Source organism: Peromyscus eremicus, chromosome 17 (assembly GCF_949786415.1).
Source record: "Peromyscus eremicus chromosome 17, PerEre_H2_v1, whole genome shotgun sequence".
NCBI lineage: Eukaryota > Metazoa > Chordata > Mammalia > Rodentia > Cricetidae > Peromyscus > Peromyscus eremicus.
In genome coordinates this window covers 61,287,769-61,314,652 of record NC_081433.1, presented here as the reverse complement: position 1 = coordinate 61,314,652, position 26,884 = coordinate 61,287,769, and the positions used below count along the sequence as shown (strand labels likewise).

General features: G+C 58.1%; 2 protein-coding genes across 2 annotated transcripts; one reads left to right on the top strand and one right to left on the bottom strand.

Annotated features, from left to right (window-relative positions):
* The first annotated feature begins 8 nt into the window (after positions 1–8).
* On the top strand, positions 9–1,686 carry Gdf1 (growth differentiation factor 1). Its single transcript, XM_059244248.1, has 2 exons — positions 9–367; positions 813–1,686. The coding sequence occupies exons 1-2, from the start codon at positions 67–69 to the stop codon at positions 1,589–1,591; spliced, it is 1,080 nt and encodes a 359-aa protein (XP_059100231.1). The 5' UTR covers positions 9–66; the 3' UTR covers positions 1,592–1,686.
* On the bottom strand, positions 1,638–25,252 carry Upf1 (UPF1 RNA helicase and ATPase). The gene is made up of 24 exons (XM_059244246.1): positions 24,801–25,252; positions 16,153–16,292; positions 15,146–15,235; positions 13,317–13,484; positions 12,808–12,988; positions 11,877–12,038; positions 11,311–11,395; positions 11,039–11,137; positions 10,484–10,592; positions 10,227–10,386; positions 10,029–10,147; positions 9,564–9,728; positions 9,374–9,488; positions 8,697–8,840; positions 8,205–8,418; positions 5,954–6,071; positions 5,617–5,773; positions 4,670–4,812; positions 4,114–4,288; positions 3,934–4,015; positions 3,285–3,446; positions 2,981–3,198; positions 2,662–2,784; positions 1,638–2,553 (listed from the first exon to the last, which is right to left on the bottom strand). The coding sequence occupies exons 1-23, from the start codon at positions 25,014–25,016 to the stop codon at positions 2,665–2,667; spliced, it is 3,342 nt and encodes a 1,113-aa protein (XP_059100229.1). The 5' UTR covers positions 25,017–25,252; the 3' UTR covers positions 1,638–2,553; positions 2,662–2,664.
* Positions 25,253–26,884: the final 1,632 nt, after the last annotated feature.

Genomic DNA, 26,884 nt, shown 5'->3' with positions numbered 1-26,884 from the left:
GCCTCCAGCCTACTGGTCCCGGACCCAGTGGATCCCGCTGACTCTTGGACACCGCCTGGGAGGAAAATGCTCCCTGTCCGCCACCACTCTGGTGGCCACCTCCTCTTTCTGCTCCTGCTCCTGCTCCCCTCAACGGCCCCCGCCCGCGCACCAGCACCCTCGGACCCCGCCTCCGCCCTGCTCCAGGCTCTAGGGCTGCACGAAGCGCCCCGGGGCGTCCCCACGCTCCGGCCTGTGCCTCCTGTCATGTGGCGCCTGTTCCGTCGCCGCGACCCCCAAGAGGCCAGAGCGGGGTACCCTCTGCAACCGTGCCACGTGGAGGAACTTGGGGTCGCCGGAAACATCGTGCGCCACATCCCGGACAGCGGTGAGTAAGGGTTTGTGGTGGGACAAGGGCCCATGAGGCCGAGGGTCCTCCACGCGCCTGGTCCAGCCTGCTAGCAAGCTGGGACACTGTTTTCTTAGTCCTCTGAACTCAACACATTCCCGGGGCTTCCCAAGACCAGAGCCAACCTCAGCCCTGCCTCCAACCCCACCACCTCACACCCTTTGATGCCTTCCTTCAGGACATTTTCCGGGGCCCCAGGTGCTGGCTGGCCCATCTCCATCTGCCCAAGTCTCCAAGTGTAGGCACGGCGCCCCACAGCGTCTCTTCCTTGCATCTAGCGCCCTGCCCCCACCCGTCCGTCCGTCCGTCAGCAGCGCCCTGCAGATGCGCTCCTGCCTCCCTCTGCACTCCGCTTCCTCCCAGTCCCGTCCCAGCCCATTTGCCGGGACGCCGCGCCATGTCCGCTCTCTCCTCACCCTTCTAGGTTTGTTGTCCAGGCCCCTAGAGCCCGCCAGGACCTCGGGACTGTGCCCCAAGTGGACCGTCGCCTTCGACCTGTCTGGCGTGGAGCCTGCGGAGCGCCCGACACATGCGCGTCTGGAGTTGCGGCTGGAGGCTGCGAACGAGGACATGCACGGGTGGGAGCTAAGCGTGGCACTGTTGGCAGAGGCCGAGCGTCCCGGGCCCGAGCTGTTGCGTGTGCCTGTGCCACCCGGGCTGCCACTACGCGCCGACCTCCTGGGGGCCGCGGTAGCCGCCAACGCGTCGGTGCCACGCACCCTGCGCCTGGCGCTGGCGCTGCACCGCGGAGCCGCCACCGCCTGCGCGCGTCTGGCCGAGGCCTCGCTGCTGCTGGTGACGCTGGACCCGCGCCTGTGTCCCCCGCCACGGTCGCGGCGCCACACAGAGCCGGGGGTGGGCGGTGGTCCGGGGGGCACGTGTCGCGCGCGACGGTTGCACGTGAGCTTCCGCGAGGTGGGCTGGCATCGTTGGGTGATCGCCCCGCGTGGCTTCCTGGCCAACTTCTGCCAGGGCGCGTGCACGCTGCCCGAAGCGCTGCCAGGACCCGGCGGGCCACCTGCACTCAACCATGCCGTCCTGCGAGCGCTTATGCACGCGGCCGCCCCGACTCCGGGCGCAGGCCCGCCCTGCTGTGTGCCCGCGCGCCTGTCACCCATCTCCGTGCTCTTCTTCGACAACAGTGATAATGTGGTGCTGCGACACTACGAGGACATGGTGGTGGATGAGTGTGGCTGCCGCTGACCACCCGGGACACCCTTGCAGGGACAGCCCCACGCGAAAGCAAGGACCATTTGTTCATGTTTTATTGGTGACAAAAAGCTTAAAACAAATTTGACCAAAAATTAAGTTCCATTGCGTTGGCGCAGGTGTGCCTGGGTAGGGGTCGGGTGGCCGCCGCGGGGTAGAGGTCGGGGGGCTGGGGCAGGGCGCCCAGCAATGAGGCCTCCACCCACGCTGGGGAAGAACCTGTGGGCTGTCACGCATTGGTCGGGCTCAGGAGGCTCAGGGGTTCGCCTGGGGCCTCTGCAGCTCAAACTCAAACAAATCCTCTGGCCGCGGTGCAGGCGATGATCCCAGGCTGCGGGGCTCAGGCTTCTCGGCGTTGCCTCTCTGGAAGCTTCTTGCATCTCCCAGGTCCACCACTAAGGTCTTAGAGACAAACTGATCAAAGTACTTGCCATACTCCTTTGAAAGAATCTTTGAGGAAAACAAAAACAAAAAAAACAAAAAGCAACAACAAAAAAAAACCCAAACCCTAAACACCGTATTTTCTTTAACTGAAACCCCTTAGCGCTGGGACCGCGCGATGACGCTCCTGGCCGCCCGCTCGGGCACAGAAACGCGAAGTTCGTCCTGCTAAAACGTAGCCCCTCAATCACGAGAAACAAAGAAAAAGAACAGCGGGCCGGTGCTGGCGAGGCCTCTCCCTCTGGCGGGCGCGGCGCCGGGCCGGCCTTGCAGCGCTGCGGGCCTCTCTCCTCTCGCCGCCCGCAGGGGGCGCCCGCTCCTCGGCGCTCCGTTCCGTCGTCCTCCCTGGCCGCTCTCCGCTCGCTCTCGCTCCTCCTCTCTCCTCTCCTCGGCTGCTCACACAGTGGTGCTTCAGTTTTAGCAGTGGAAAACAGGTATCCATTTATTTTTATTTTTTATTACCCAGAATAAGATGCTGATAGACTAAGCCACATAGCTTAGCTCTTCGCCGCCACCTGTGATCAGGACAGGGTGAGGGGTCAGGGCCAAGCGGAAGCAGCACCTTCCCGCGCCCACCCCACCGGCACCCGTGTGGAAGATGCTGAGCCCACTGGGGCACTTGCCTTCTAGTACTGGGACAGCCCGGTGACCCCGCCGTGCTGGTATGCCCGCTCTCCCTGGTACGTGGAGTCTTGCGAGAGTGCCACGTCAATCTGTGATTTAAACTCATCGCCCAGGTAGCTGTCCTGAAAGGCAAAGCCAGAGTAAGCAGGCCGGACGCCCACCCAGTCCCCAGATCCCGAAGCATGGGATGAAACCCACTGTACACAGCCTTGGTGGCAGAGTGACAGTCCAGACCGAGTCGCTCACCTTTCAAAAGGCGCCACACCGGTCTCGTGTGCCCCTCCCCCACCCTTCTGCCGGTGTGTGCCGCGGGCCCACCTGGGACAGTTCCGGCTGGGAGAGACCGGGCTGGCTCATCTGGGAGGGCTGGCTCATGGACACATAGCCCTGAGTGAGGGCACCCTGTGAAAAGGGTTGTGAGGCCACGTCCTGGCTGGCCTGGCTGTTGGGAAGGGTGCTCTGGCTGGGCCCAGGAAGCCCGAAGCGGTTCTTCTGGCGGCCTCCACGGCCAGTCTTGCTTTTTGGGGTGCCCCGGCCTGGAAGACAGCAGTGGAAGACTGCAGGCCCCACTAAGCCTGGAGTTCAGGTGAGGACCCAGGACGGTGATGACAAAGCCACTTACCAGCAGCCGGCCCATTGGCCTGTCCAAAGTACCCAGGTGGTGGCATGGGAGGCATGACCAAGTTGAAGGGAATGGGGATATTCATGGCGGCCACATGGCTGGGACCTGCGCTGATCATGCCAATCTGGTCGTGGGTCTGGAAGTACATGTTTGAGGGCCGGCCTGCAAGACACCTGGAGTCAGAGGCAGGGCCCCAGCGGACAACGTTGCAGCGAACTAGCTGCTGGCCAGCCAAGCAGACAAACAGAAGCGGGCTGAGTGTCTGCCGTGCAGGGACGTTTTTAGAGGGTAAGGACTGACGGGGGAGGGTAGGTGAGGCTCTGGCCATGACGGAGCTTTCTGGGCAACTCAGAAGCTTCCAGAAAGCAGAGGCCAGCCTGGCTGAGGTACACAAGGGCAGCAGTACTCAGGCAGCTACTGTAGACAGGGGCCCCAGCCAGACCAGAGGGACCATGGTACAATCCACTAGCAAAGGCCAGAGCAGCCCTGGATGCCTAGAAGGGGTCCAAGGGCCTGGCTGGAGAAGCCACAAAGACCCACTGGGCAAGCTCCAGACGGGCAAGAACAGCCTGGGAGGCCACCCACAGGGTGACAGGACCAGACTGAGCCTGGGAAGGTCAACACACGGGTGGGTGCCAGGAAGACTTACCCTGGCTGCTGCGGTCATAGACAGATCCAGGGATGATGGCCTCCCGGGCATCATACATGGCTGTAGTCATGAAGCGGGCCCCCTGCAGGGTGGCACAAGAGCGAGGAATGTGTCAGTCAACAGCAGGAGGGGCTAAGAGCCCCCCAGCTTTCCCAGGTCCGGGCCAGCCCGATGGCCCACCGGGTTGACGGTGTTGACGAGCTTGCGAGGCTTGCTGAACTGCATGAGGCTCTCCCGCAGGTTGTTGAGTGGCCCTTCCACCAGCGCCTTCTGCTCCTTATAGTAGCTCAGCAGGTGGTTCCACAGCGGCTGCTTCGACAGCGCCTTCGGGTTACCCACAATGATCACGCCGTATCTGCGGGGCAACGGACAGATATGCTGCGAGCTCGTGGTCACACCACTGGCTCCAGTGTCTAGGATTAGTGCCCTGAGTGTCAAGAGCTGGGTGCCAAGAACCAAACAACACTGGTCAACAAATGAGGTGGCCTTAAAAAGACGAGCCACCGAAACCAATTTAGAGGAGGCGGCCAGTCTCCAAATGTCTGCAGTGGGCTGTCTGCAGGGTCACGGAGTTGTGTCCGTACTCCTGATCCAGCAAGGCAGGCCGTAACGACCAGCTCTCGGACAGGAGTACCAGACACAAGGACATGTTGGGTCTGCGTGCACTTCTGGGACAGACACGGGGACCTTCTGGTTCCTGGTGGAGGGTGGAAGGTGGGGATGGGCAGATGCCTACCTCGCTCTGGTGAGGGCCACATTGAGACGCCGAGGGTCATTCAGGAACCCGATGCCCTGGTGCTCATTGGCACGCACACAGGACAGGATAATGAAGTCCTTCTCCCGGCCCTGGAAGGCGTCCACACTGGCAATCTCCACTTCCTGAAGGAGACAGTGTCCCATAAGCCACAGCCCCTCCTTCAGCTGCAGAGGCAGGAGCTGCATCACTGAGGTCAGTACAGCCAGATGCTCCAAGTCCCCAGTGACGGAGACACCACACGCCCACCAGAGAAGCTGAGATTGTGTGGGCTGCATGATGCCGACTCTTGGTGCCGGTACACCCCAACACAAAACCACCAGAGCTCCACATCTGCCACATGCCCAGGACACTGTGCTGAGCTTCCATTAGGGTGCAAGTACCATGTCCCCCAGGCGGCACCAGCTGTCCTGCCCGTTTAATCCTGGACTGCTCTCTTTGAGACAGAATCTTACTGTGTCGCCCTGGCCGTCCTGACACCCGGCTCATGCCACCGGAGTGCTGACACTAAAGGCACGACTTCCCACCACATCCTTCCTACTTTTGCCCTCAGCATAGTCCAGAAGCTACTCTGATGCACTTCCTGTGGCTCAAGGAGCTACCCTGCAGCATATCAGGCGGCCTTGAACATGATGCTGCAGGCTAGCAATGTGTGGTCAGGTGCTCTCTCCTCACTGCTCAACACTTCAAGGCACATTTAAAATGCATTATTTGCTGTGTACCCTTGCATATATCCCCCAGCATGCATGTGACAACAGAGGGCATATATCCCCAGCATGCATGTGACAACAGAGGGCTTACATCAGTCCTCTTCTTCCACTATGTGGGTCCCGTGGAGTAAACTCTGGTCATCAGGGAGGCTGCACTCAGCCTTGGCCCTCGGGGCACCTTCTGACAGGTTCAAGTCAGGAGCAGGGCATGGGGAGTACCTGGTAGAGCTTGGTGTGCAGGGAGCCACTGAACTGCATATATTGCACCAGGTAGGAGCGCTGGCCCTCGTAGGGTGTGATGATGCCAATCTGGTCAGGCTTGGCGCCCGCCTTCAGCAACTTTGTAGTTATCTTCTCCACGTTGGCTGCCTCCGTCCTGAGGACATCTGGCTGTCAGTGATAGGATCCCCACAGCCTGTCCCCAGCCCGACAATCTCCAGCAACCAAGGCGGCACTGGAGGCCACATGACAGTCACCCACCCCTACCTGCCCTTTACTGAGGCCCCTCACATGCTGTGACATGCACCGCCCCCACGCACGGGCCGCCGCTGCCCACCTGTTGAGGTAGGACGTGCCTGAGCTGGCAATCTCCTCCTGGCCCTGTGTCACGTAGAAGAACATGGGCTTGTCAGGCTGTGGCCACTGGAAGTCAAAGCCCTTCTTGACACGATCCGCTGTGTCAGGGAAGACAGAAGCGTCGCTGCTGAGGAGCCCCAGGGGCTCCAAGCGCACACACACAGAGAGCAGGGGGGTCACTGTGTTAGTGACCCTGCCTCAGGGCTCCTGAGCTGGACAGGCCTGGGACAGAGCAGGGACGCCAAGGGCCCGGCCAGCACTGTTGAAGGCACCCCCAGCGAACATAAGACGACACTCTCAGGCCCCTGGAGGCCGTACCACTGCACCTTAGTGGACCCAGAGCCCCCATGACTGTGGGGCCAGGGAGCTGCACATGTCACAATCGAGTGTCTATGGACAGGAATCTCTGCTCTCCTCCTCAGACCTGGGCCACCATTCTAGTTTTTTTCAGGCTGCTCACTGTACAGATCCTCACACCCTAGATGCTAAATCCACTCACATCAGCTTATCCCATACCGGGAAGCTTCCTCCCAAGGGTCCCACGTGTCACAGCCTATCAGCAGTGAAGGAAGCTGGCCCTGGAGGGCACCTTGCCCTAGGCCTCCAGTGCACCAAGGAAGCACAGCGTGGTTGTCTGAACTTGTCAGTGGAGTTTGGGGCATAACAGCCACCCATGGAGTCACACGTAGCCTAATGGGGGCAGGCCATGGGACCACAGGAGCTCTGGTGTCCACTAGGCAGGGTCTGTCCTGGCACAGCTTAGCGAGGGATGTGCAGGCCTGTCCTAGCATTTCACCTGTGATACCTGAGTGGTTAAGAGCAGCAGACAACAGCAAACACCCAGGGAACCCTCCCACACTGGGGCAGCCATATAGGCCAGAGCAGGTACAGCCTGGCCAGCAGAGCAGTGACATCCCCCCCTCTGGCTGCTGGAATCCACATGCCAGGCCACAGAGCGCAGCTCTCAGCAGCTCCTTCCCTGTCAAGAGTTCATCAAACACAGGCATTCAAATCCACACTGACTCAATGAGAAATAAACCCACTGCTGAAGGGGTGTGTGTGTGTGTGTGTGTGCGTGTGTGTGTGTGTGTGTGTGTGTGTGTGTGTGTTGGGATCTCACTATGTAGCCCTGGCTGGCCTTGACCTCACAGAGATCCTGCCTTTGTCTGCTTCCTGAGTGCTGGGATTAAAGTTGTGAACCATTATGCCAAGATAATTTTTTTGTTTTTGTTTTTCGAGACAGGGTTTCTCTGTGTAGCTTTGTGCCTTTCCTGGAACTCACTCTGTAGACCAGGCTGGCCTCGAACTCACAGAGATCCGCCTGGCTCTGCCTCCCGAGTGCTGGGATTAAAGGCGCGCGCCACCACCACCGCCCGGCTGATGTTATAAATTTTTATGAAAAATAACTTTATGCTGCAAAAAGGAGACAGCGGCCTTTTCTTCCTTGTGGCCAAATCGCTCCACTTTACTGTCAGACTTAATGGAGGACGGCTGGGTCCAGGGTGCTTTCTGCATCAGCCTCCTCTAACAGGTTCCAGTCATGAGGGAAGTCAGCTTCCACTCACAACACAAGCAGCTTGGGGGTGGGCAGGACAGGGTAGACACAGTGTCCAAGCCTTTCTGGGTAACTACGGCTCATCTGATACCACAGCAAGCCACAGGCTGCTGTGTCTACTACCCAGCACCCGGGTCCTCCCACTGCAAAGACCCTGAGGGGGGGTCACCATCATGGAGAGTATCAGGGCAGGGCCAGAAGCACACTCCAGGTGACAGGTGACCAGCTTCTGACCTCAGGAGACAGGCTCACACAGCTCACCTGCCCTGTCATGCTGTGATGACCCTCGAGGGCCTTGCCACCTGCCAGGTCTCCTCATACTGTTTACCAAACTAAACCCTGCCCTCTTCTGGGCACCTGAGCACTTCGTTGACACTTCAATCAGCCACCACCCCAAAGGAAAGGGCTGGGCAGCTGTTGTCAGGGCGGTTCAGTTCTAACCACAGGGACGCCACAGCCTGGGACTGACTGTCCCGGGGCCTCTGTGAAGCACTCAGCCCACCCACCACCCAGCACAAAGCAACAGCCACGGGGGAACCCATTTACAGACCAGTATGGCCACTGGGGAGCCACCACATCCTCCAGAGCACACGCACGGCCCAGCAACACTGTGGCCAAGGTGCTGGTGTGACAGTCGGCCTTAGGGAGGGGCGACAAGCCGCAGCCCAACTGTTACCTGCAGTGACGCCATTCTGCAATGAGCCCTCGTAGAAGATGTTGGACGGGAAGGCGCTGAGGGCAGGGTGCATGCGGTACTGCACCTGCAGGCGGATGGGCCGGATGCCCAGCACCACCAGGCGCTCAAAGAGCGACTGTGACAGTCCGGCCTTGGCTGCCTTCTTGCACATCACCACCGGGCCCAGCTGACAGTGGTCACCCACGAGGATCAACTGTAGCAAGAAGTCCCTCAAGTCAACACCTCAGGCTCCAGGCAGCCTAAGTGCCCCCCACAAGGGACAGAGGTTCACCTCCACCATCTAAAAGCAAGACTATGAGTGCCCCTGGGCGGGGGAAAAACTGCTCAATGCGTACTGTGCCCGCACACCAGGAGGTGTGGGCGGCAGTGGACCACATGGGGCTGAGCCCCCTTCAAAGACCTCTTCCAGGTCCTGTATCACCCAGCACCACTACAGGGGCACACAGGGCCACTCGAGTGGCAGGTACCCACCTGCTTGGCCCCAAGGACTACGGGCACCATGCACTCAGGCTCGGTGGCCTGTGTGCTCTCATCGATGAGGATGGAACGGAACTGCATCTTGGCCAGCCTTGGGTCACCAGCACCCACACAAGTGCAGCAGATGACATCTGCGTTCTGGGGAAGGCACAGGCATCAGGGCACAGTCACAGTCTACTTCACCATGCCAGTTGGCTTAGGATGAGACCTGGAGGGCCCTGCTCTACACCCGCTCGGCAAGTGTATGTGTGTAGGCACACCTGTGTGCACGTGTGCACGTTTCCTGCCAGGGTCTGTGCCGTGCGGGCCCCAGGCTGGCTTTCTATGCACAGTTCCCACAAGTGGACAAGCATCAGCACCACAGGCTACGAAGAGCACCAGTGTTCAAGGTGGTACAGCCTTCTGGGCACAATCCCCAGCTCTGTGTCTGCCAACGGTCTCCAGGACAGTGCCCAGCTGGTGGAACCCCAAGGCTGAGATCCCCGTTTTGGAAGCTAGGTTTGCCAGAACTGGGAGGCTGACAAGTGGCAGCTGTGTGTCCCTGACTGTGGGCACAGACGTGGAGACAGGGCCTCCAAGTGCTCCCAGGCTCCTGACTCGGACAAGTCCCTCGAGCCCCTCTGCCCACAGAAAAGGCCCCACGTCCCCGGGCTGGCCCCAACCACACTCACCATGAGCAGTTCTCTCTCCGCTGTGCGCTTCAGCGCCCGGTACCGCTTCTCATCTGCAGACGACAGTTCCCCCGTCTCGTCCTTCAGCTGCTGCAGCTTCTGCAGCTCGGGCATGCTACAGAACACATGGTAGAGTCAGCACCAGTGGCAGAGTGCAGCCTGTACTGAGGCCCCAGAAGCAGACACTCACCTGTCCATATTCCTGATCTGGTTGTGGAGAGCCAGGAAGGACACCGGGGAGTCAATGGCCTCGCGGCTCTTAGCACAGAGACGTACAACCTTCAGTCCGGTCTGGTGGATCTTCTCTGTGAGCTGGTCCACAGCGATGTTACTTGGGGCACAGACCAACACAGGCCTGCGCAGAGTGGAGTGGGCTGTCAGCATTGCCCAGGGAGGCTCAGCAAGGGCCCACAGCAGAGCTGCACCGCTCTGATTCCAGCACGCACAGCCATGCCAAGGCAGAACAAGTAAAGGTTCCCACCCAGCCGCCAGCACCCTCTCCTTCATGTGAGGCAGGCCTGTGGTTGTAGGACACACAAGGAACCTGCACACTGCATGTATTTTCTCTATGGCCCTGGCAGAGCCGCAACAGCCCACCAGGCCACACCAGACACTGCCACTTCCCACTCACAGGCTATCACTGCTGAGCACCTACCCATTGCCCTGCCGAGCAAGGTGGTAGACAATAGTGGCAGACGTCACAGTCTTGCCTGTGCCTGGAGGGCCCTGGATGAGGCTGAGTGGTCTCTGCAGCACGGTCTTCACAGCATACACCTGCAAGGATGTTGCGTCAGCAAAGCTGTGATCACTACAGCTCCCCAAACAGGCCCTGCCCCTAGGGTCCCAGTGGCACCTGAGAGTGGTTGAGGTCGGGGAGCCCCTGAGCTGTGAAGCGCTTTGGCAGCTGGCACTTGATGACCACATCCTCCACCTCGTGGCCCAGCAGCTTGTGGTAGATGTATCCTGACACAGAGGTCTCGTCCACAGCGAAGGTCTTCAGCGCACTTTGCATCCTGAAAGGAGAGCCGGTGTAGGACCCATGTGGGCCACAGGGACTGGAGGTGGAGGGGTCCCCATGGCCCTAGCACCCTGGGGCATAGGCAGACGAACCTATCAAAGGAGGTCGACTTCCACACAAAATCCACCTGGAAGTTGTGGGTCACCTCCACAGGTGCGCCCACGCTGCTGCGGAGCTCAATAGCAATCTCATCACCGTAATCTGGCCGCTGAGTTAAGTCTGCTTCCTGCTCAAAGCCGCTACCCTCTACAGGGCCACTGGCTTCTGGTCCTCCTGAGTGACACTACACCAGTTCCCCTTGGTGTCCACCCAGGGGACTGCTGTAGTCTGACCCCAGGCTGCTGCACACAGACATGTACACGAGCATGCAACACCAACAGCACTGGGGCGAGGCAGCTTCTAGCCAAGACATGTATGGTGCCAACACGTGCACACCACAGAGGAAGACAGGAAGGGACCGACAGCCAGGGTCCTGTCCTGTATGGTGCCAACACGTGCACACCACAGAGGAAGACAGGAAGGGACCGACAGCCAGGGTCCTGTCATGTATGGTGCCAACACGTGCACACCCACAGAGGGAAGACAGGAAGGGACCGACAGCCAGGGTCCTGTCCTGTCCAGCACCCAACTGATGTGGCAAAGGATACTATCAGGGACCTTGATGACGTGGCCAATCCCCTTCCACAGGGGTGCTAGGTCCCCTTTGTACCGCAGACAAATCTCGTCACCCTGCATGAGCCGCATATCTTGCAGGAAGGAACAGCAGAGTTAGCACTTTCCAGAGGGCCATGGCCTCCACCATACAGAGTTCACATAAGGACATGATACAGGGGACTAGGAATTTTATGCTACTTATGGTCACAAATATTTTAAAACTTAAAATCACCTCTTAACCAAATTATGACTAAATCCTCATTACCAGAGTCAGTCTTGGGCAAAGTGAAGAAGGCGATTCTCTTCTTGTTAAGGCCCAGGTCCCACCTGACCGTGATGTTATCTTGAGTCTGAACATACGAGAAACAGGGGCCTGGTTAGCCCTCCACCCACTCACGGGCTGGGCTCCCCACAGGCAGGGGCCTCCAGGAAGGCCAGGCCTGTGCTGTGCAGCCTCTGGAGTGCAGTGCACAGCACCCAGGGCCAGGAACGCCAACATCTGGGAAAGAAGCAACAAGGATTCCCCAACATCTGCTGCCTAAGCCAGTCCCAGCAGCAGGCTTTGCAGAGAGCCTCAGCAGACCCGAGAAGGTGCTTGGGGAACCGGTGGCACGGGGCCCACCTCCCAGAAATGTTGCTGGAGCTGCAGACAAAGCTGTTAACCAGACACAAGGGGTTCTCTCTGATTTTAAAACCAAGAAACACTTTAGGCCTTCTTTCAAAATGCCCAGAGCCCTGGCCTAAGGCCGTTTACGTGCCCGGTTCCATCCAGGTTCGAGCCCTCAGGAGACGCTTTGCTAGAGACCCAGCCTACATGCTGCACCACATCACCTGTGACTCCTTCAGCTTCTTGTCGTAGTCAGCCTCTAGCTTGACCAAGGGCCCGAAGATGTTCTGGTACTGGTAAGCATCCTCATACCGCAAGAGCACATGCTGTGGCTCCTCATCCACACCTGGCTTCTCCAGGTCCTCCAGGGTAGCCGAAGGGTTTTCCTATGGCCGAGAATAGCACTGTGCTCACCCTGCTTAACCCAGAGCAAGCGATCAAGGGCTCGGAAGGAACACAAGCCTTGCATGGCCTCTTGGCACAAACCCTCGTGGGTGGAGTGTGGCCACTGTGCTGTGAGCCTGCGCTTAAACCTATTGTCCTGATGGTTGTGGGCATGTCTGGCAGCATTCTGACCCCAAGAAACCTGAAGAGAGCACCCCCAGGGCCCAGCACAATACACAGGCCCACAACCAAGGGCTCGTAGAGTCCTGGACTTCCTCCAGTGAGCTGGATCCATCTCCTGAATCCTGCACCCTCATGCCTCCCCTGGGACCCACTGCCTTCAATAAGCCCCACTGTTGAGACAGGACACAGTCTGGGCATACCAAGATAACTGGAACCTGACCACCTGGTGCAGAGACTAAGCTGGACAAGGCTTACAACGTTTTTGTCCCACACTACTTAGGATTCCTGGTCAAAGGGTGCTCAACTGACATCCCTAACGAGATGTGAACAAGGTCAGAGCCTGAAGCTAGCCCCAGCAGGGCCTAGGGAAGGCAGGGGCCAGAGCCCCATACCTGACCTGGAGCCCTGACTCGTCCTGAGACAGGGACAGGTGCTCTCTGAAACAGGAATCTCATGACAACCTAAACCAACGACTCAGACTATCTGCTCTGTCCCCTTCAGCCAGCATACAAAGACCCCCCAGCCCCACAGGCCCCCATGTGTGTCAGGCTGGCTGTGTTGGGCTAGTGTCTCTGCAGGTCGGCTCACCTTCCACAGCTCCTCCAGCTTGTTGATCTGCTGTGCCGTGATCTGCCGTGCCCGAAGCTGCTCCTGCTCCGAGGGAATCTTGACCAGCCATGACAGGAAGCACCGGTCCTGGATCAGGGGCTGCCACTGGGAGCTGTCCCAGTTGATGTCCTTCAGGCTGCTCTGGCTGGCACAGGGCTGCCTGTGCAGGGGTGGGGCAGGAGAGCGGGTTGGGACCTGGCCCAGGAAGCCTCTGACTAGCCCGGAGCCAGCAGCATCCGCGCACTTGGGCTCTGGCCCCAGCTCACAGCAGACTTGCTTCCTTCCTTCCTTTTTTCGGTTTTTGGAGACAGTGTCTCATCTACATAGCCCTGGCTGGTCCTGGATTCTCTATGTAGACCAGGCTGGCCTTGAATTCAAGATCCTCCTGCCTCTGCCTCCCCAGTGCCGGAATTAAAAGCCAGACTTGCTTTTCCAGTTTGCCCCTTGGGTCCTAGCAGTCCCCGCCCCGCCCCATGTGGGCAGCTCACCTGCACAGCAGCACCACCACCGAGTCGGCCTTCGCAGGGATGAAGCCCAGCAGGAAGACGTTGCGGCAGCCACAGTTGTAACACTCCAGCACTGTCTCGCCCAGCGGCCCGTCCTTATGCAGCGTCACCTCCTTGCACTTTGCCCTCACCAGGTGATTTACAATGTGGCTGGGACCAGGAAACCATTGGCAGTTAACACCCAACCTGGCTCTTCACCACTTCCAGTTCTGTAGCCCCGTGGAACGCTCTGGGTACTGTTCATGGTCCTTTAGCACAGGCAGTCATACCTCAGGCCTATGCACCCGGGAGCCACAGCCTTGCCTCACCCCATCTGCCTGCAGAAACCGTTCACCGTCTCACACAATCCCGCCATGTCCCCCACTCCCGTTTTCTTTAGCCCCAGTTCATGGTCCTAACCCCTCTAACAGCCGGGCAGGCGGGCACAGCATGGCACCCCCAGGAGGCACAGTCTCTGCAGCAAGAGGCTGCTCTGAGGAGCACAGCTCCCATGCCTTCTACGCTGCCACATAGGAGGACATGGCCTACCTCAAGCGTGGCCCATGGGCTCTGCCAGCTCTTCCAGACTGTCATAGGAGACACTAGCATGACCCCATGACAACCTCCACCAGAGTCCTCTGGTGGCCATCCAGCTTTGCAGGCATGACTCCTCCTAAACAGTGGTCACTGTATGCCTTGCTTCAAGTGGCCAATTTCCCCCATCCCAATCCTGTCACAGGCCTTCCTCCTGCCTATGGCGAGCTTTATTCTATTCAACGGAGTAACACTTCAGCTATCTAGAACCTTCTGAGAATGGGATGTGCTGATCCCTGAAGGTGACTATGAGACCATTTAAAAATGCTGGCCCCAGCCGGGCGGTGGTGGCGCACGCCTTTAATCTCAGCACTCGGGAGGCAGAGCCAGGCAGATCTCTGTGAGTTCAAGGCCAGCCTGGGCTACCAAGTGAGTCCCAGGAAAGGCGCAAAGCTACACAGAGAAACCCTGTCTCAAAAAAACAAAAAACAAAAAACAAAAACAAAAAAAAAAATGCTGGCCCCCGCTGGAGAGAAGGCTCAGAGGTTAAGAGCACTGGCTGTTCTTCCTGAGGTCCTGAGTTCAATTCCCAGCAACCACATGGTGGCTCACAACCATCAATAATGAGATCTGGTGCCCTCTTCTGGCCTGCAGGTGTACACGCAGGCAGAACACTGTATACATCATCATCATCATCATCATCATCATCATCATCATCATAAAAAAATGCTGGCCCCTGCCTCACTGCAGACCTGGCATCTACAAGCCTCTGTGGCATTCTTTCTAAAAAATGTCCTGAGATACAGACCACTGCTGGTAGTGGGGCACAGGCACACCAGACTCAGCTCTGCTTCTCCCCTGCTGGCAATGGGAGGACCCTGACACCATCACGGAAAGCCAGCACGGAGTGGGGCTCAGCAGCAGCACCAGGATGTAACGCTATGACTTGGGGTCTGGAACCATTCGCCCAAGACAATCAAGTGAGGTGGGCCAGCAGGATGCCCGTGGCCTCCCAGGAACAAGGACAAGCAGGCCGTGCCAGCCTCATCTCACGAGAGACAGGCGCAGACTGAGAACAAAATTAAGCCAAAGTCCTCGCATAATGAGCAAGCCAGAGAATCAATCAAGGGTAAACATGCCGAGGCGTTCACACGCCACCATCTGTTTCAAGTTACACCAGGCAGAGGGGGAGCCCAGGTTCACCAGCACCATTTCACTCCACGCCTCACTCCAACGTCATCCTGGCTCCCAGCACCCAAGCACCACTGATTAAACACACATGCATGGCTGTCAGCTACCTGCCAGAAGTATTTCCTCGGCCGTTGCAGAACCACTTCTTGCTGGTATTGCAGTAAACCACGCAGGCAGGATCATGGATTCCGCAGTAACTGGAAAAGTCCAAACCCCAGTCAGTGCTGGCCCACAGCCTCTGGGGTAAATCCTGCCTCTTACAGAGCTTCTGGTTTCCATTAAACAAAAACTCAACCCCAGCAAGTCAAGTAACAAAGTCACCTCCACTGACACAGCAGAGGGAGGGAGACGCAGACGCCCGGCAACACCGGCCAAGGCGGCCCCGGCCCCTCTCCTCAGCCTGCAGGTTAGGAACAAGGCTGTGGTCAGGGGAGCACCTGACTTCGGCAGAAGGCACTGTGTGCCCAGCGAACCCTCAGGCCCAGCTCAGAGGCTGGTGGTGTTATAAGGTACCCCTACGCACCCTAAATCACTGGATCTCCCTAACTCTCCATAGCTCTGCTGTGCACTGGGCAGGTAGCCGCAGGAACTGTCAAACCAGAACATGCTATCACTGGCTCCCTAGTCTAACGGTAGCGAGGAGCACTAGGGCGCCCAGCTCAGCATGCCTGTGGCTCTGGAAAGCACTTGTCAATCAGGAAAGCCATGAGTAATGAAGGTGATAGGTCTGTGGAGCAGAGAGGCCAAACTTGTCCTGCAGAGGGCAGCAGGTGGCTGCAAAAGCCCCAGTGGAGACACCAGCTCTGGCCTTGGGGGACGGACAAGCTGAGCTGGGTGTATGCAGCCAAGACATCCCAACTCTTTAAGCCTTAATTCCTTTGTGTGCCTCTGATGGAGCTGAGAACCGTAGTTGACCAGGACACAGCCCACAAACTGTCCATGCCCCACCTTTCAGAGCGGCTCTTCAGACTCCCTGTGGCTCCTCTCTAGCTCCTAACAACCAAGGAGTAGAGGCAGTGCAGGGGAGCCCATCAGAGCTACATGAATTCAGGGCCGTACTGAGCCCAGGGTCCTGACAAGCAACAGAGACTCTGGAGCCACCTCTTGGCCCTACCTGCAGGCGTGGACTGGGAGGTCCTTGGTGTAGTACGTGTCTTCTTCATCTTCTTCGAAGTTCAGCTCAGCCAGCAGTTGGCTGGTCTTGGCCACACTGTCATCCACAGCCCCATTCTGCAAGATGCCCTCTGGTCCAACCTGCAGCAGAACACAGGGGTCAGTCACCAAGGCAGCCCCAGGGTGCCAGAGCTGGCTGACAGCGTGGTGTCCCACTGAGTCTGACCCCACCTGGCCATGGAGCGCACAGCTAAGCAGCCAAGAGAAACTATCCCCACAGCTGAAGTACGCAGGAGTAAGACAACTAACCTTTCCAAACCCTTCACACACACCCTAGGAATAGCTGTGTACCATGAAGGCAGAAGCCTCAAACTACCATGGAGGCGCTGCAGGCTGAGACACAAGTCAGACATCCATGCCCAGCTTGTGCCTTATGGAGAGGGACACACCACCAGGGAGGGCCTCCAGGTCATGGCACAGGACATCTGTGCTAAAATCCCACCGAGACCTGCTGCTTTGGCTGGCCTGAAGGGGCATAGCTCAATCATCACCCCAGGAACCTCAGCCCCAGAGCACCAGCCCCTTTCCCTAGCAATTAGCCACCAGGTGGCCAGGCAGCTGGGTGTCTCCAAAGACCCCGAAGTAGCAAAGCCACCGGTCCAAGCACCAGGACTCAGACCCAAGAGGTAGAAACAGATATCTCCTGATGAACCCATCAGTCACGTGGTTCAGCACCAGGTTCCCACTTCAGCCACCTCCCAGCTGATGCTTGTGGATGAAGCCACATGCAGGTATTTACTTCTCAGACCCTAAAGACAGGCTGCCCATGAGAGGCCAGGATCCCGGGGGCAATTCCCAACACCAGCAAGATGCACTTCTATGGCTGGGCATGTGTCCCTGTGTGCTCAGCCAGGCCGCAGTCACCCCATGTCTATACTGACTCCAGGGGTAGGCATGGGGAGTGTGCTCTGTGGTCTACATGCATTTTTAGACAAGGAAGACCCAGAGTAACTTCTAGACTCATCTTCCTCAGCACGAGGGACAGAGCCAGGGCCTCCCGTGTGTGGCAGGAGCTCTCCCAGCTCTCTCCAGCCCTGGCCCTTTATAATGCATGTCATTACAAAGAAACCCTTTAAAACTGTGACAAAAAACCCAGGGCAGGCCAGGTGTGGAGGCAGGATTACCACAGGTTCCAGGATGGGCTGGATCAGGGCTGCTTTGGTTTTGGTTGTTTTTGTTTTTGTTTTTGTTTTCTGAGACAGGGTTTCTCCGTGTAGTTTTGGTGCCTGTCCTGGATCTCGCTCTGTAGCCCAGGCTGGCCTTGAACTCACAGAGATCTGCCTGGCTCTGCCTCCCGAGAGCTGGGATTAAAGGCATGTGCCACCACCGCCCGGCTGTCAGGGCTGCTTTTAAGTGAGCATGTCAGTAGCATTCTCACCCTGTGACATGCCTGTCCCATGATGGCCACTCAACACTCCCTTCTCCAGAGCCACGACCAGTATGAACTTTGTGTGCTAGAATACTAGGGAGCGCCTGTAAGTGGGTCTCTTACAGAACCTGCCTGGCTCACTTCCCTGAGCCACATCCTGTGAGTCACCAGCTTGGGACCCTCACCTTACTCAAAACCCAGCCATGCTAGACAAAACCTCCTGTGAAGTCCATTGTCACCTGTCTCTGAGCTCCAGGCTGGCAAAACTCAAGAGCACAGTGACCCAGTACCACATCAGCTTCCGGGAGGCTGGCCGCGCGCTGAAGCACGGGCAGGCAACAGATCTGCTCACACTCTTTTGGCAGGGGCTTGCACCTCAACACTCAGAAGAGTTCAGAGCCTACCTGGGACCTGAGCTCTAATAGAGGCAGGCCCTGGGTGACTCTGGTAGTCGTACAGGCCTGAAAAGCAGTGAAGCAGGACTAGGAGTCTGTCATGACTGCTGTGACTGTGGCTACTACAGGGTCCAAGGCTACGTCTCAATTCTCCTGCCCACACACCATCATACCTGCTGCTCTGAGGAGCCACCAATTCTCCCCAGGTCACATCATTTTCCATTCCCCCCACGAGCACAAGAGCTCCGATTTCTGCCTGTCTCTGCCATGAACGGTGTCCTCTAGCCATGCAAACGGGGCTGAGATGGAATTCTAGGGTGGTCTTGAGCCACCATCCCTGTGACCATGCAGCTGATAGCCATTGTGACCATGCATGAGCTGTTGCCAATCTGTCCCCTTTCCCATGTGTCTGAGCCCCCCAATCCCCACTCCATGTGGTGCCTGGCCTGGAATTTTGACAGATGGTCCCCACTGTGCACAGAGGCTGGGCTGCATCACAGGGATGGGAAGGAGGTTGGTGTCTCAGTGGTCCTGACTCAGCTTTTTAAATAATTTTTTGTTTTTTGCTTGTCTGTGTGTGGGTGTCAGATCTTGGAGGTACAGACAGGTCTGAGCTGCCACATGAGTGCCAGGGAGCAGTCGGTGCTTTTAACTGCAGAGCCCTCTCCCCAGCCCCCGACTCGGCCTCTTCTTCCTTTAGGGAAGCTGTCTAGTGACGGGGCGGTGGTTCTTACTTGCTCCCGGGGTGCTGGGACAGAGCACTAAGACTCCTGGGTGGGCACACACTGCTGAGCTGGGTGGCAGCCAGAGATTCGTGTCAAGAACAGCTTTTCCAGGCCAACTGTAGTGGTATAGGAGGCAGAGAGAAGCAGATCTCTTCAAGGCCAAGGCCAGCCTCATCTACAGAGTTCCAGGCTAGTCAGAGTGCCACAGTGAGATCCTATCTCAAAAATAAAGTTTTCAAAAGGAAATAGGGAACTTTCTTTTCTGCATGTGGAGCAGTCAGTTGTGGACCACCACCAGGGCACCGAGGTCCTAACAGCACTGTGCTTAGGTCCCTCATGCAAGCTACGGACAGGACAAACACAAGGAACATTCTCCAGCACTCCCACAAAGGCCAGCCTGGAAAGAAGATTCCAGACTCGCTGCAGAGCCTAGCAATGGACTGGCCACCTCTACACATTCTGTGACTGTTGAGGACAAGCATCTCACACTCTCAGAGGTGCATCTGGTCCCAGATGGTAACAGAATGAGCTAAGAGCAAGGGATGGCACCTGGCACAGAGCAGGGACAGACCCCACAGCAGGCAATGCAATAAGGCTGCATGAACAATATTGCCTTGGCCAGCACAGGGCTGCAAGCCCTTGCCCCATGAGGAGGGCCAGGGCACATTGCCAACTCACCAGACCCAAAAGCATGCCGTAGGTTCCCCAGCCAACTCGAGGCCCCAGGCAGGGCTGCTGGGTGTCTCAGGCCCCACTCCAGGAGAAAGTGCTCTAACACAACACTTAGGCTCACCCTGAAGCTGTCAAGTGAATTAAACCTACACGGGTCACCTTCCTGAAGACTGATTCCTACAAGACACACAGAGCAGTGCAGAAAGGGAACCCTGCTTCCAGAAGAAACTTGTAGAAAGTCTCCACTGTGTGGTGCTGTGACCTCAGACTGGAAGTGTGCTGCAGGACTCACGGGCATCACCCCACTGAAGTCTGCTGGCTGGTGCCCCCGGACCTTGGTTGGCATATACCACCCTCAGCCTCAGCTAATCTGGCTAAATGCCTCGAGGTGCAGAGCACCTACCAGGGCAGCCTTGAATCCATATCTGGCCCCAGGGCTGCTGTTTGGCCTGCTCCTTGCAGAAGCCCCACCCTGAAGAGAGCCTGCCCTCCAGGAGGCCCCAAGAGTCTTAGCCAAATCCGCGTCTGCCCTCCAAAACACAAATGCTGGGATGTAAAGTGAGTCATCTCTTGTTCTTCCAGGCCCTAAGCGGGAGATGAGTGGGAGCTCCATAGCCCGGGGTACCCCTCCCCCAAACCTACAGAACAGCCACATCCCTTCAGCTGGCCTTTCCAGCCTCAGGAGAACAGGGCTTAGTGTCTGGATCAAGACCCAGCTGGGGCTGCTCCTGACCTGTGAGGCTCTGAACTTCCTTAACCTTAGTTTGGACCCAAGCTGAGTCGTACCTTTTTGACCTACAAAGAGGGTGACCCCGCTGGGTCCGGCTCAGCAAGAAGTCCCCCTTTCCCCATCCTGTGGCCTTTGACCTTTATTCTGTGTGGTATGAGCTCACCTATCCCTCACAGGCACACAAGGATGGGACCACACAGGTAGCAAAAAAGCACATGTACAGGGTCACCACAGCCAGAAAGAGCCCGTCCTGGGTGACAGTGCAGCCTAGCACCCTGGGGAGCTGCACACCTCTCTCAAAGCACCCTTGCGTCCTGAGGAAGCACCAGTGCTGCGGGCATGCTGCCCACCAGGACAAAGCTGGACAGAGCTGGAGCAGACTGTCCCAAACCATAAAACATCCCACCTCAGTGACCAAACTCTTCACACCGTGGGCCACCAATGAACACCTAGACTCTAGGGGCCTCTTCTCTCACTAGACCAAAGGGCAGGGTTACTCGGCAGTCTCTGAGGAGAGGGCTCCAGTGCCCTGGTCACTCACAGACCATGTACACATGTCCAGAGGCATGCACACAGCACACGGCACGGCCATGGCATCCCCTGCTTCACCTTCTGCCAGTCCTCTGCTTCGCCCTACTCAGGCCTTTCTGCCTAGGGCAGATCAGAGTGCCCACAGCCCCTACCACCTCTAGGCCATGCTCTCTCTCACCCAGCTTAGAGGCCAGTGCCCTCAAAGGCTTCCACAAGCACTCAGGTCTCCCTGACTGCCACCATCCTCACAGTGCTGAGTGGGCACCATGAGCAGCTGGCCGGGCCTTCCTCCACCAGTCAGTCCTCCATACAGGAGGAAAGAAAGGCGCCTTTGGGGCTGAGGGTAGAAGCCAGGCCACAGGCTGTCACGAGGTCATGTGGTGCACAGAAGAACACCTGAGGTGCAGAGGGGGTGCCAGTCCCAGCCAGGAGCATGGCGAGGGCCTCGGGGCTCCCATCTGCCTCACGTGTGACTACTGGCTAGTGGGCACTGTGGTGCAGGTGTTGTCTAGAGGAGAACTAGAGCGCCGAGGGCCACGGTGGCTGCAGACTCTCAAGACTGCTGCCCCAGCAGCAGGCCCCAGCAGCAGGCCCCAGCAGCAGGCCCCAGCAGCAGGCCCCAGCAGCAGGCCCCAGCAGCAGGCCCCAGCAGCAGGCCCCAGCAGCAGGCCCCAGCAGCAGGCCCCAGCAGCAGGCCCCAGCAGCAGGCCCCAGCATCCGAGGGCCTCTCAGAGGCAGAAAGAGGCTGTCCGGGTTAGCTCACATGCCCCCGGCAGACAGACCAGGGAAAGAAGCTAAGTATGACAGATTCCCACCCACAGTGGGACACTGCGGAGGCTGGACTCAAGTCCTCAGCTCTGGCAGTAGCAGGTGTGGTGTGGCCCACTAGGCTAAGGAGCCACCCGTGGACAGTGAAGCTGGACAGGATGGAAGTTCCCTGAGAAGAGGACAAGCAAGCTGGCCCTGTGTCCTGCGACCAGGCCTGGCTGGGGTGCAAGAGTCCCAGAGCTCGAGCAGCACTGTCCCCAGGCAGTGATGTCCCTCCCTGAACCGATCCCACTTCAAGGACAGCTGAGGACATCGAGCCAGCGGGCTGTAGGCCACTTTTCTCTGCACGTTATCATCATCCAGACCTGTGTAGACAAGACGCCTGCACCCTGCTGGTTCACCAGGAGGTGGTAGGTACTGGAGGATCCACAGCAGCACACCAGAGTCCCGGGTGGTACCTGGAGCCACTAAAATCCCCCAGGTCACCAGTACAGAACACAGTGGCATCTGTCTCCTAGCATTTTCATTTTCACCATTTCACTTACGACGGAAGGTCTGTGTGCTAAGCATGCGACAGTGGGGACAGGTCCCCAAAGACCCATCACATCACAACAAAGGCAGCGCAGCCCACTCACCCTCCTCCTGCAGCTCCTCCATGCTAGTCCTTATCCTGACAGGTGCCCACACCCCTGCCCCTCCACTGGTCCTGTTTCCACCAGATTTCACTGTTAGAAAGAAGGGCAACAGTGGTGCTCAGGAGGTGAGCAGCCCAGGAGTCTTCCCCACAAGCCAGCACACAAATGACAGATATCTGAAATTCCCTTTTGGTCCTCACAGAGGAAATAGGGACCTGGATGCGTCAAGAACCAGAAAATAAGAAGCCTGGCCTATCTCAGAGACTCCGCAGGACAGTGCCAGCCCATTCCATCTGGACCTCAGGGTTCTGTGGAACACTGGGGCCTTTCACACAGGAAATGGGGGTTCTCTAACATTGGCCCAACAGTCCTCTACCTCTAGACTTCAGAGTCAAGTCCCCACTGAGGCAGCATACGGAGCCATACACTGGGCAGCAGGCCTACAACCCCTCAAGCAGTGGGGACACAGAACTCCAGGACAAGCTTCTTCCCCCAGAACACCTCCCACAGGTGCTAACCCTCAGCAGAAAAGTCAGCATTCAGTCACAAAAAGGACACAACACATGCCAGCACATGGATGTACTCTGAGGTCATGACAGTAAGTGAAGAGCCAGGCACAGAGCTGCTGAACAACAGTTGAGTGTCTGCCCAGCACAGACAGGGCCCGGGTTCTGTCTGCACTCCAAAGGAATAAGCCACAAAAATGACAGACACGGGACCACCACACCATGCCATCTATACAGCAACAGAAAGGGTCCATGACCCTGCTTCAGTAAAGCTGGGGAGGATCACCACTGGACCAACAGGAAAACCTCAACCTACTGGGTGAGTGGCCCAGCCTCCTAGGAGCCCCTGACCAAAGCCCCAAATCCACCTTGAAAGATGAGCAAGGGAAAATAAATCAATGTTTCTGGTGGCTAAGCCCACTGGGTGTGCAAGGGAGGACTTTTTCCACTTTCCAATTCTGTTCACTTTCTGCCCACAGATGCAGGGCCTCCTAAAACAAGATGGAAGGCGTCCCCTCCCTTCCCAGACACCGATCTGACGTTAAGAGAGGCCACAGGTGGGTGGAAGCTCATGGCTCAATCTACAGTTTCAACTGGCAGAGCAGGGCACATCCGTGTGAGCACAGGCACAAGTCTGCTGCACTTCAGCTGCAGCTCACAGACCTGGAGATGAAGCGCCCCCCCCCCACACACACACACACTCCTGGTCTTCCAGCTGCGCCATCACAGCCTGCTGCATGGTGGGTGACCCCACACATCTCTCCCCTCTCCAGATAGATGAGGCTGAAAGGAAGGTCGGTCTACACATCTACACAGCTACCCAGCGGGGGAAGTGACAGAAGGCCTGGCCTTCAGGGCCACCTCACTCCTCTAGGCAACCTGTTCTCGCCCCACCTCCCCACACCAAAGGTAAACAGTGAGAAACAACATGCACCTGTTCCAATGCAGATGCCGCTGTGGGGCTGAGTCAACCCTCTCCTTCTATTAGGGCTGAAAATGAGCCCAAGTGGGTGGTCTACCCACAGGCATGACTCAACCAGCCAGCTCAAAGGCCCTCCCCCAACAACAAGGTCTGAGATCACTGATGAGAACTGGTGGTGTCTCCCTAGCCCCAAGCACAGGGACACCTGTGGCTCCAGCCTGTAGCTCCTCCCTGAGAATACAGGAAAACAAAGCCAGCCATAGTGAGAACCATCTGATGAGGTGGTGGCCAGTTCCCAGCCCAAGCTGAAATGCCTATGCCGCCTGTCATTCAAAACAAAAGTCCCTCCCAGAGGCACAGTCACCCATGTGATACCCACTGTCGATGCCTCTGAGGAGCAAAACTCAAACCCAACTTTTCCAAGCAGAGCCTAGGAGTTACATAACACTGGTTTCAGCAACAGGCAAACCAAAGAGGAAAAACAAACCGGCAACCGCCTCTCTAGCCACCCCAATCAGGCACCGAGTGCGCTGCTTCCACCGGAGGCGCCAAAACCCTGGCTCTGCTCTGCTCCAGGGACCCCCAAACTTGAACTGGAGTAGCCTGGCTGGAGGGGTGGTGGATGGAAATGGCGAGAGGGTGGGATGGGGTGGTTGGACTGGCTAAAGAGGTGACCCCGGAGGGCACTTTGGGCCCAAAGGATAGCAACTGTGGACAGGTCACCTCAGGCCTGAGAGAGACTAGGGTAGGTTACCACAGACACACCCAAAAGCGGAGTGAGGGCAGCTCTGGCTTGAGGCTTGAGCCAGAGCAGATCCTGCGCTGTAGGAAGAAGGACATTTATGCAGGTCACTGCCCAGCCTAGATGGGTGGAGGAAACAGGGCAGGTGGCTGGGGCAGAGGTAGGGAATCGGAGGAGACGGCAGGTAGCTGGGCCAGGGCACCAAGAAACTAGAGCGGGTGGCAGGGACTGTGGCAGATAGACGGGACCTGGGATGGGTAGTTAGGACTTCTGAGGGTGGAAGCAGAGATCTAGGGAAGGAGAAGTAAACAGGAACCAGGGTATGGCACCAAAGATCCAGGGCAGGTTACAAGGACTCAAGGCAGGTGGAGATACCTGGGGCAGTTAAACAGCTATCCAGAGTGGGTACCTAGGGCCAGTTAGCAGGGACTTTAAGGAGCCAGAGTAAGAAGCAGACCCCCGGGGCTTGTTAACTGGGCCTGGGGCAGGTTCGCAGGGGCCCAGTGCTGGCTAACTGAGACCCGGCACCGCAGCTCCCGAGCCCGCCCGCCCGCCCGCCCGGCTTCCGGCGCCGCCATGCGCCGCCCCGCTCACTTGCGCGTCGAGCTGGCCCGCCGCGCCGCCTGCGCCCGCTCCGCCCGGGCCTCCCGCGCCTCCGGGGCCGCCGGGGGGCGTCTGCGTCTGGCTGGGGAGGGTGAAGTCGGTGAACTCGAACTCGGAACCCTGGGTGTCGGCGCCGAGCAGCTCGGCTTCCTCAGTGTCCAAGAAGGTGAGCGTCTGCGAGCTGGGGCCGTACGCCTCCACGCTCATCCTGCCGCCCGGGCCGCGCCTTTCGTCGGCGCCTCGCCGCACTCGAGCCCGAGGCTTCGCCTAGGCCTAGGCCGTAATCCGGAGCAGCCGCCGCCGCCGCCCCTCGAGCCGGGCAGACTCCGAGCCGCCTCCGGGAGCAGAGCCGGGCCTCTGGCTCCAAGCGCTGAGTCGCCGCCGCCGCCGCCGCCGCGCCCCTCCGCGCAGCCGCTCGCCTCAAAGCCCACCGCCGCTCTCAGGCCCCTGGACAGGAACCGCCGCCGCTGCCGCCGCTGCCGCGGTGCGCGTGCGCGAGCCCGACGCCGGCACAGGTGCGCGTGCGCGAGCCCGACGCCGGCGCAGTCGCGCGCGCTCCTCCCGGAAAGCAGCCAACCGCGCCCGGGCACTAGAAGCTGAGCGGGAGGCCAGAACTCGCCGTGCGCCTGCGCGTATGGGCGGGACTTCAACCGCCTTGAGGGCCAGGGCTCGCGAACTTGGCCCCGCCCCAACCGCTGCCTGGTGGTGCGCATGCGCGGCGACGACGTCCTAGCCGCCCGGCCTCCGGGCTGGTTGTTCCGTCTCAGGGTGCAGGCTGGTGCGCACGGACGGTGCACCTCCGCTCCTTGAGCCCCGGTTACCCCGTCTGTTGTCTCGTGGCCCTCCTCGGTGTTCATCGATTGGATGAGTAGGGAGTGGGGACCCCGCCAATGGTAGTCTCTGCTTCTCCTGCGCTCCTGAAGCCTGTGAAGACAACTGCTGCTCTCTTTGCACTGGAGACCAGGTCTCACTACGTAGCCTGGGAATCACTGAGAAGAAGGGGTCAGACCCCCTAGAACTACAGATGGTTGTGAGCTACCAGGTGGGTGCTGGGAGCTCAGCCCCGGCCCTCTGCTGGTGCACTATGTGAATAATAATACTGTAATCCAGGCTAATTTGGAACTCTGGTCAATCCTCCTGCCTCAGAGTCCCTGGTGCCGGGGTGACACGTGTACATCCCCACTGGCTATTGAAGTGTTGGCCCCAGAACCCAGGGCCTTATGCATGCTCGGCAAAGACTACTGACTGATGTACATCCACAGCCATCATGAAGCCTTAGGGGAACACATTCCTCCTGTGCTTGCGTCCCGCTCTGGGCGGGGAGTCATGGGCACAGGACGCATCCTGCATCTCCCGGTCCTGGGGCACACTCCTTAAATTCAAACACCAGGAGGCAGAGGTAGAAGGCTCTCTGTGACTCTTGGGGCCAGCCTGGTCTACATGGCAAGTTCCAGTCCACCCAGAGCTGTCTCAAAAAACAAAAGAAAGGGTTTTTTTAAAAAAATACGTTGAATGTGGTGGCACAGGCCTTTTTATTTTTTTTCCTCTTTGTTTTTTGAGACACGGTTTCTCTGTGTAGTTTTGGTGCCTGTCCTGGATCTCGCTTTGTAGACCAGGCTGGCCTCGAACCCACAGAGATCCGCCTGGCTCTGCCTCCTGCTGGGATTTAAAGGTGTGCGCCACCACCGCTGCCACAGCCGCCCCACCCTCACCCCCAAGCCGGCAGAGGCCTTTTATGCCAGGACTCTGGAGATGGAGGATTGGGGATTCAAGGTCCTAAGTTACATAGCAAGTTTGAGGCCAGCCTGAGCTACATGAGAAATTGGCTAAAAAAATAACAAATATGTAAATGTTCATGAGGCCAGGATTAGCCTTGGTCACTGCAGCCTTCCCCCAAAGGACAGGGCACTGCCTGTAGCTGCTGCTCCATACAAGGTTCTTAGATGCTGTATTGTTCAATTCTTTTTTTTTTTTTTTTTTTTTTTTTTTTGGTTTTTCCGAGACAGGGTTTCTCTGTGTAGCTTTGCGCCTTTCCTGGAACTCACTTGGTAGCCCAGGCTGGCCTCGAACTCACA

What these genes read in the sequence shown, in the direction of transcription:
- Gdf1 (XM_059244248.1), top strand. Translation starts at nt 67, where the DNA reads ATGCTCCCTGTCCGCCACCACTCTGGTGGCCACCTCCTCTTTCTGCTC. An exon ending in GCGCCACATCCCGGACAGCG is followed by an intron (nt 368 to 812) that starts GTGAGTAAGGGT and finishes TCACCCTTCTAG; the next exon opens with GTTTGTTGTCCAGGCCCCTA.
- Upf1 (XM_059244246.1), bottom strand. Translation starts at nt 25,016, where the DNA reads ATGAGCGTGGAGGCGTACGGCCCCAGCTCGCAGACGCTCACCTTCTTG. An exon ending in GTGGTGGTGCTGCTGTGCAG is followed by an intron (nt 12,989 to 13,316) that starts GTGAGCTGCCCA and finishes ACCCCTGCACAG; the next exon opens with GCAGCCCTGTGCCAGCCAGA. An exon ending in CTTGCTCGGCAGGGCAATGG is followed by an intron (nt 9,729 to 10,028) that starts GTAGGTGCTCAG and finishes CACTCTGCGCAG; the next exon opens with GCCTGTGTTGGTCTGTGCCC.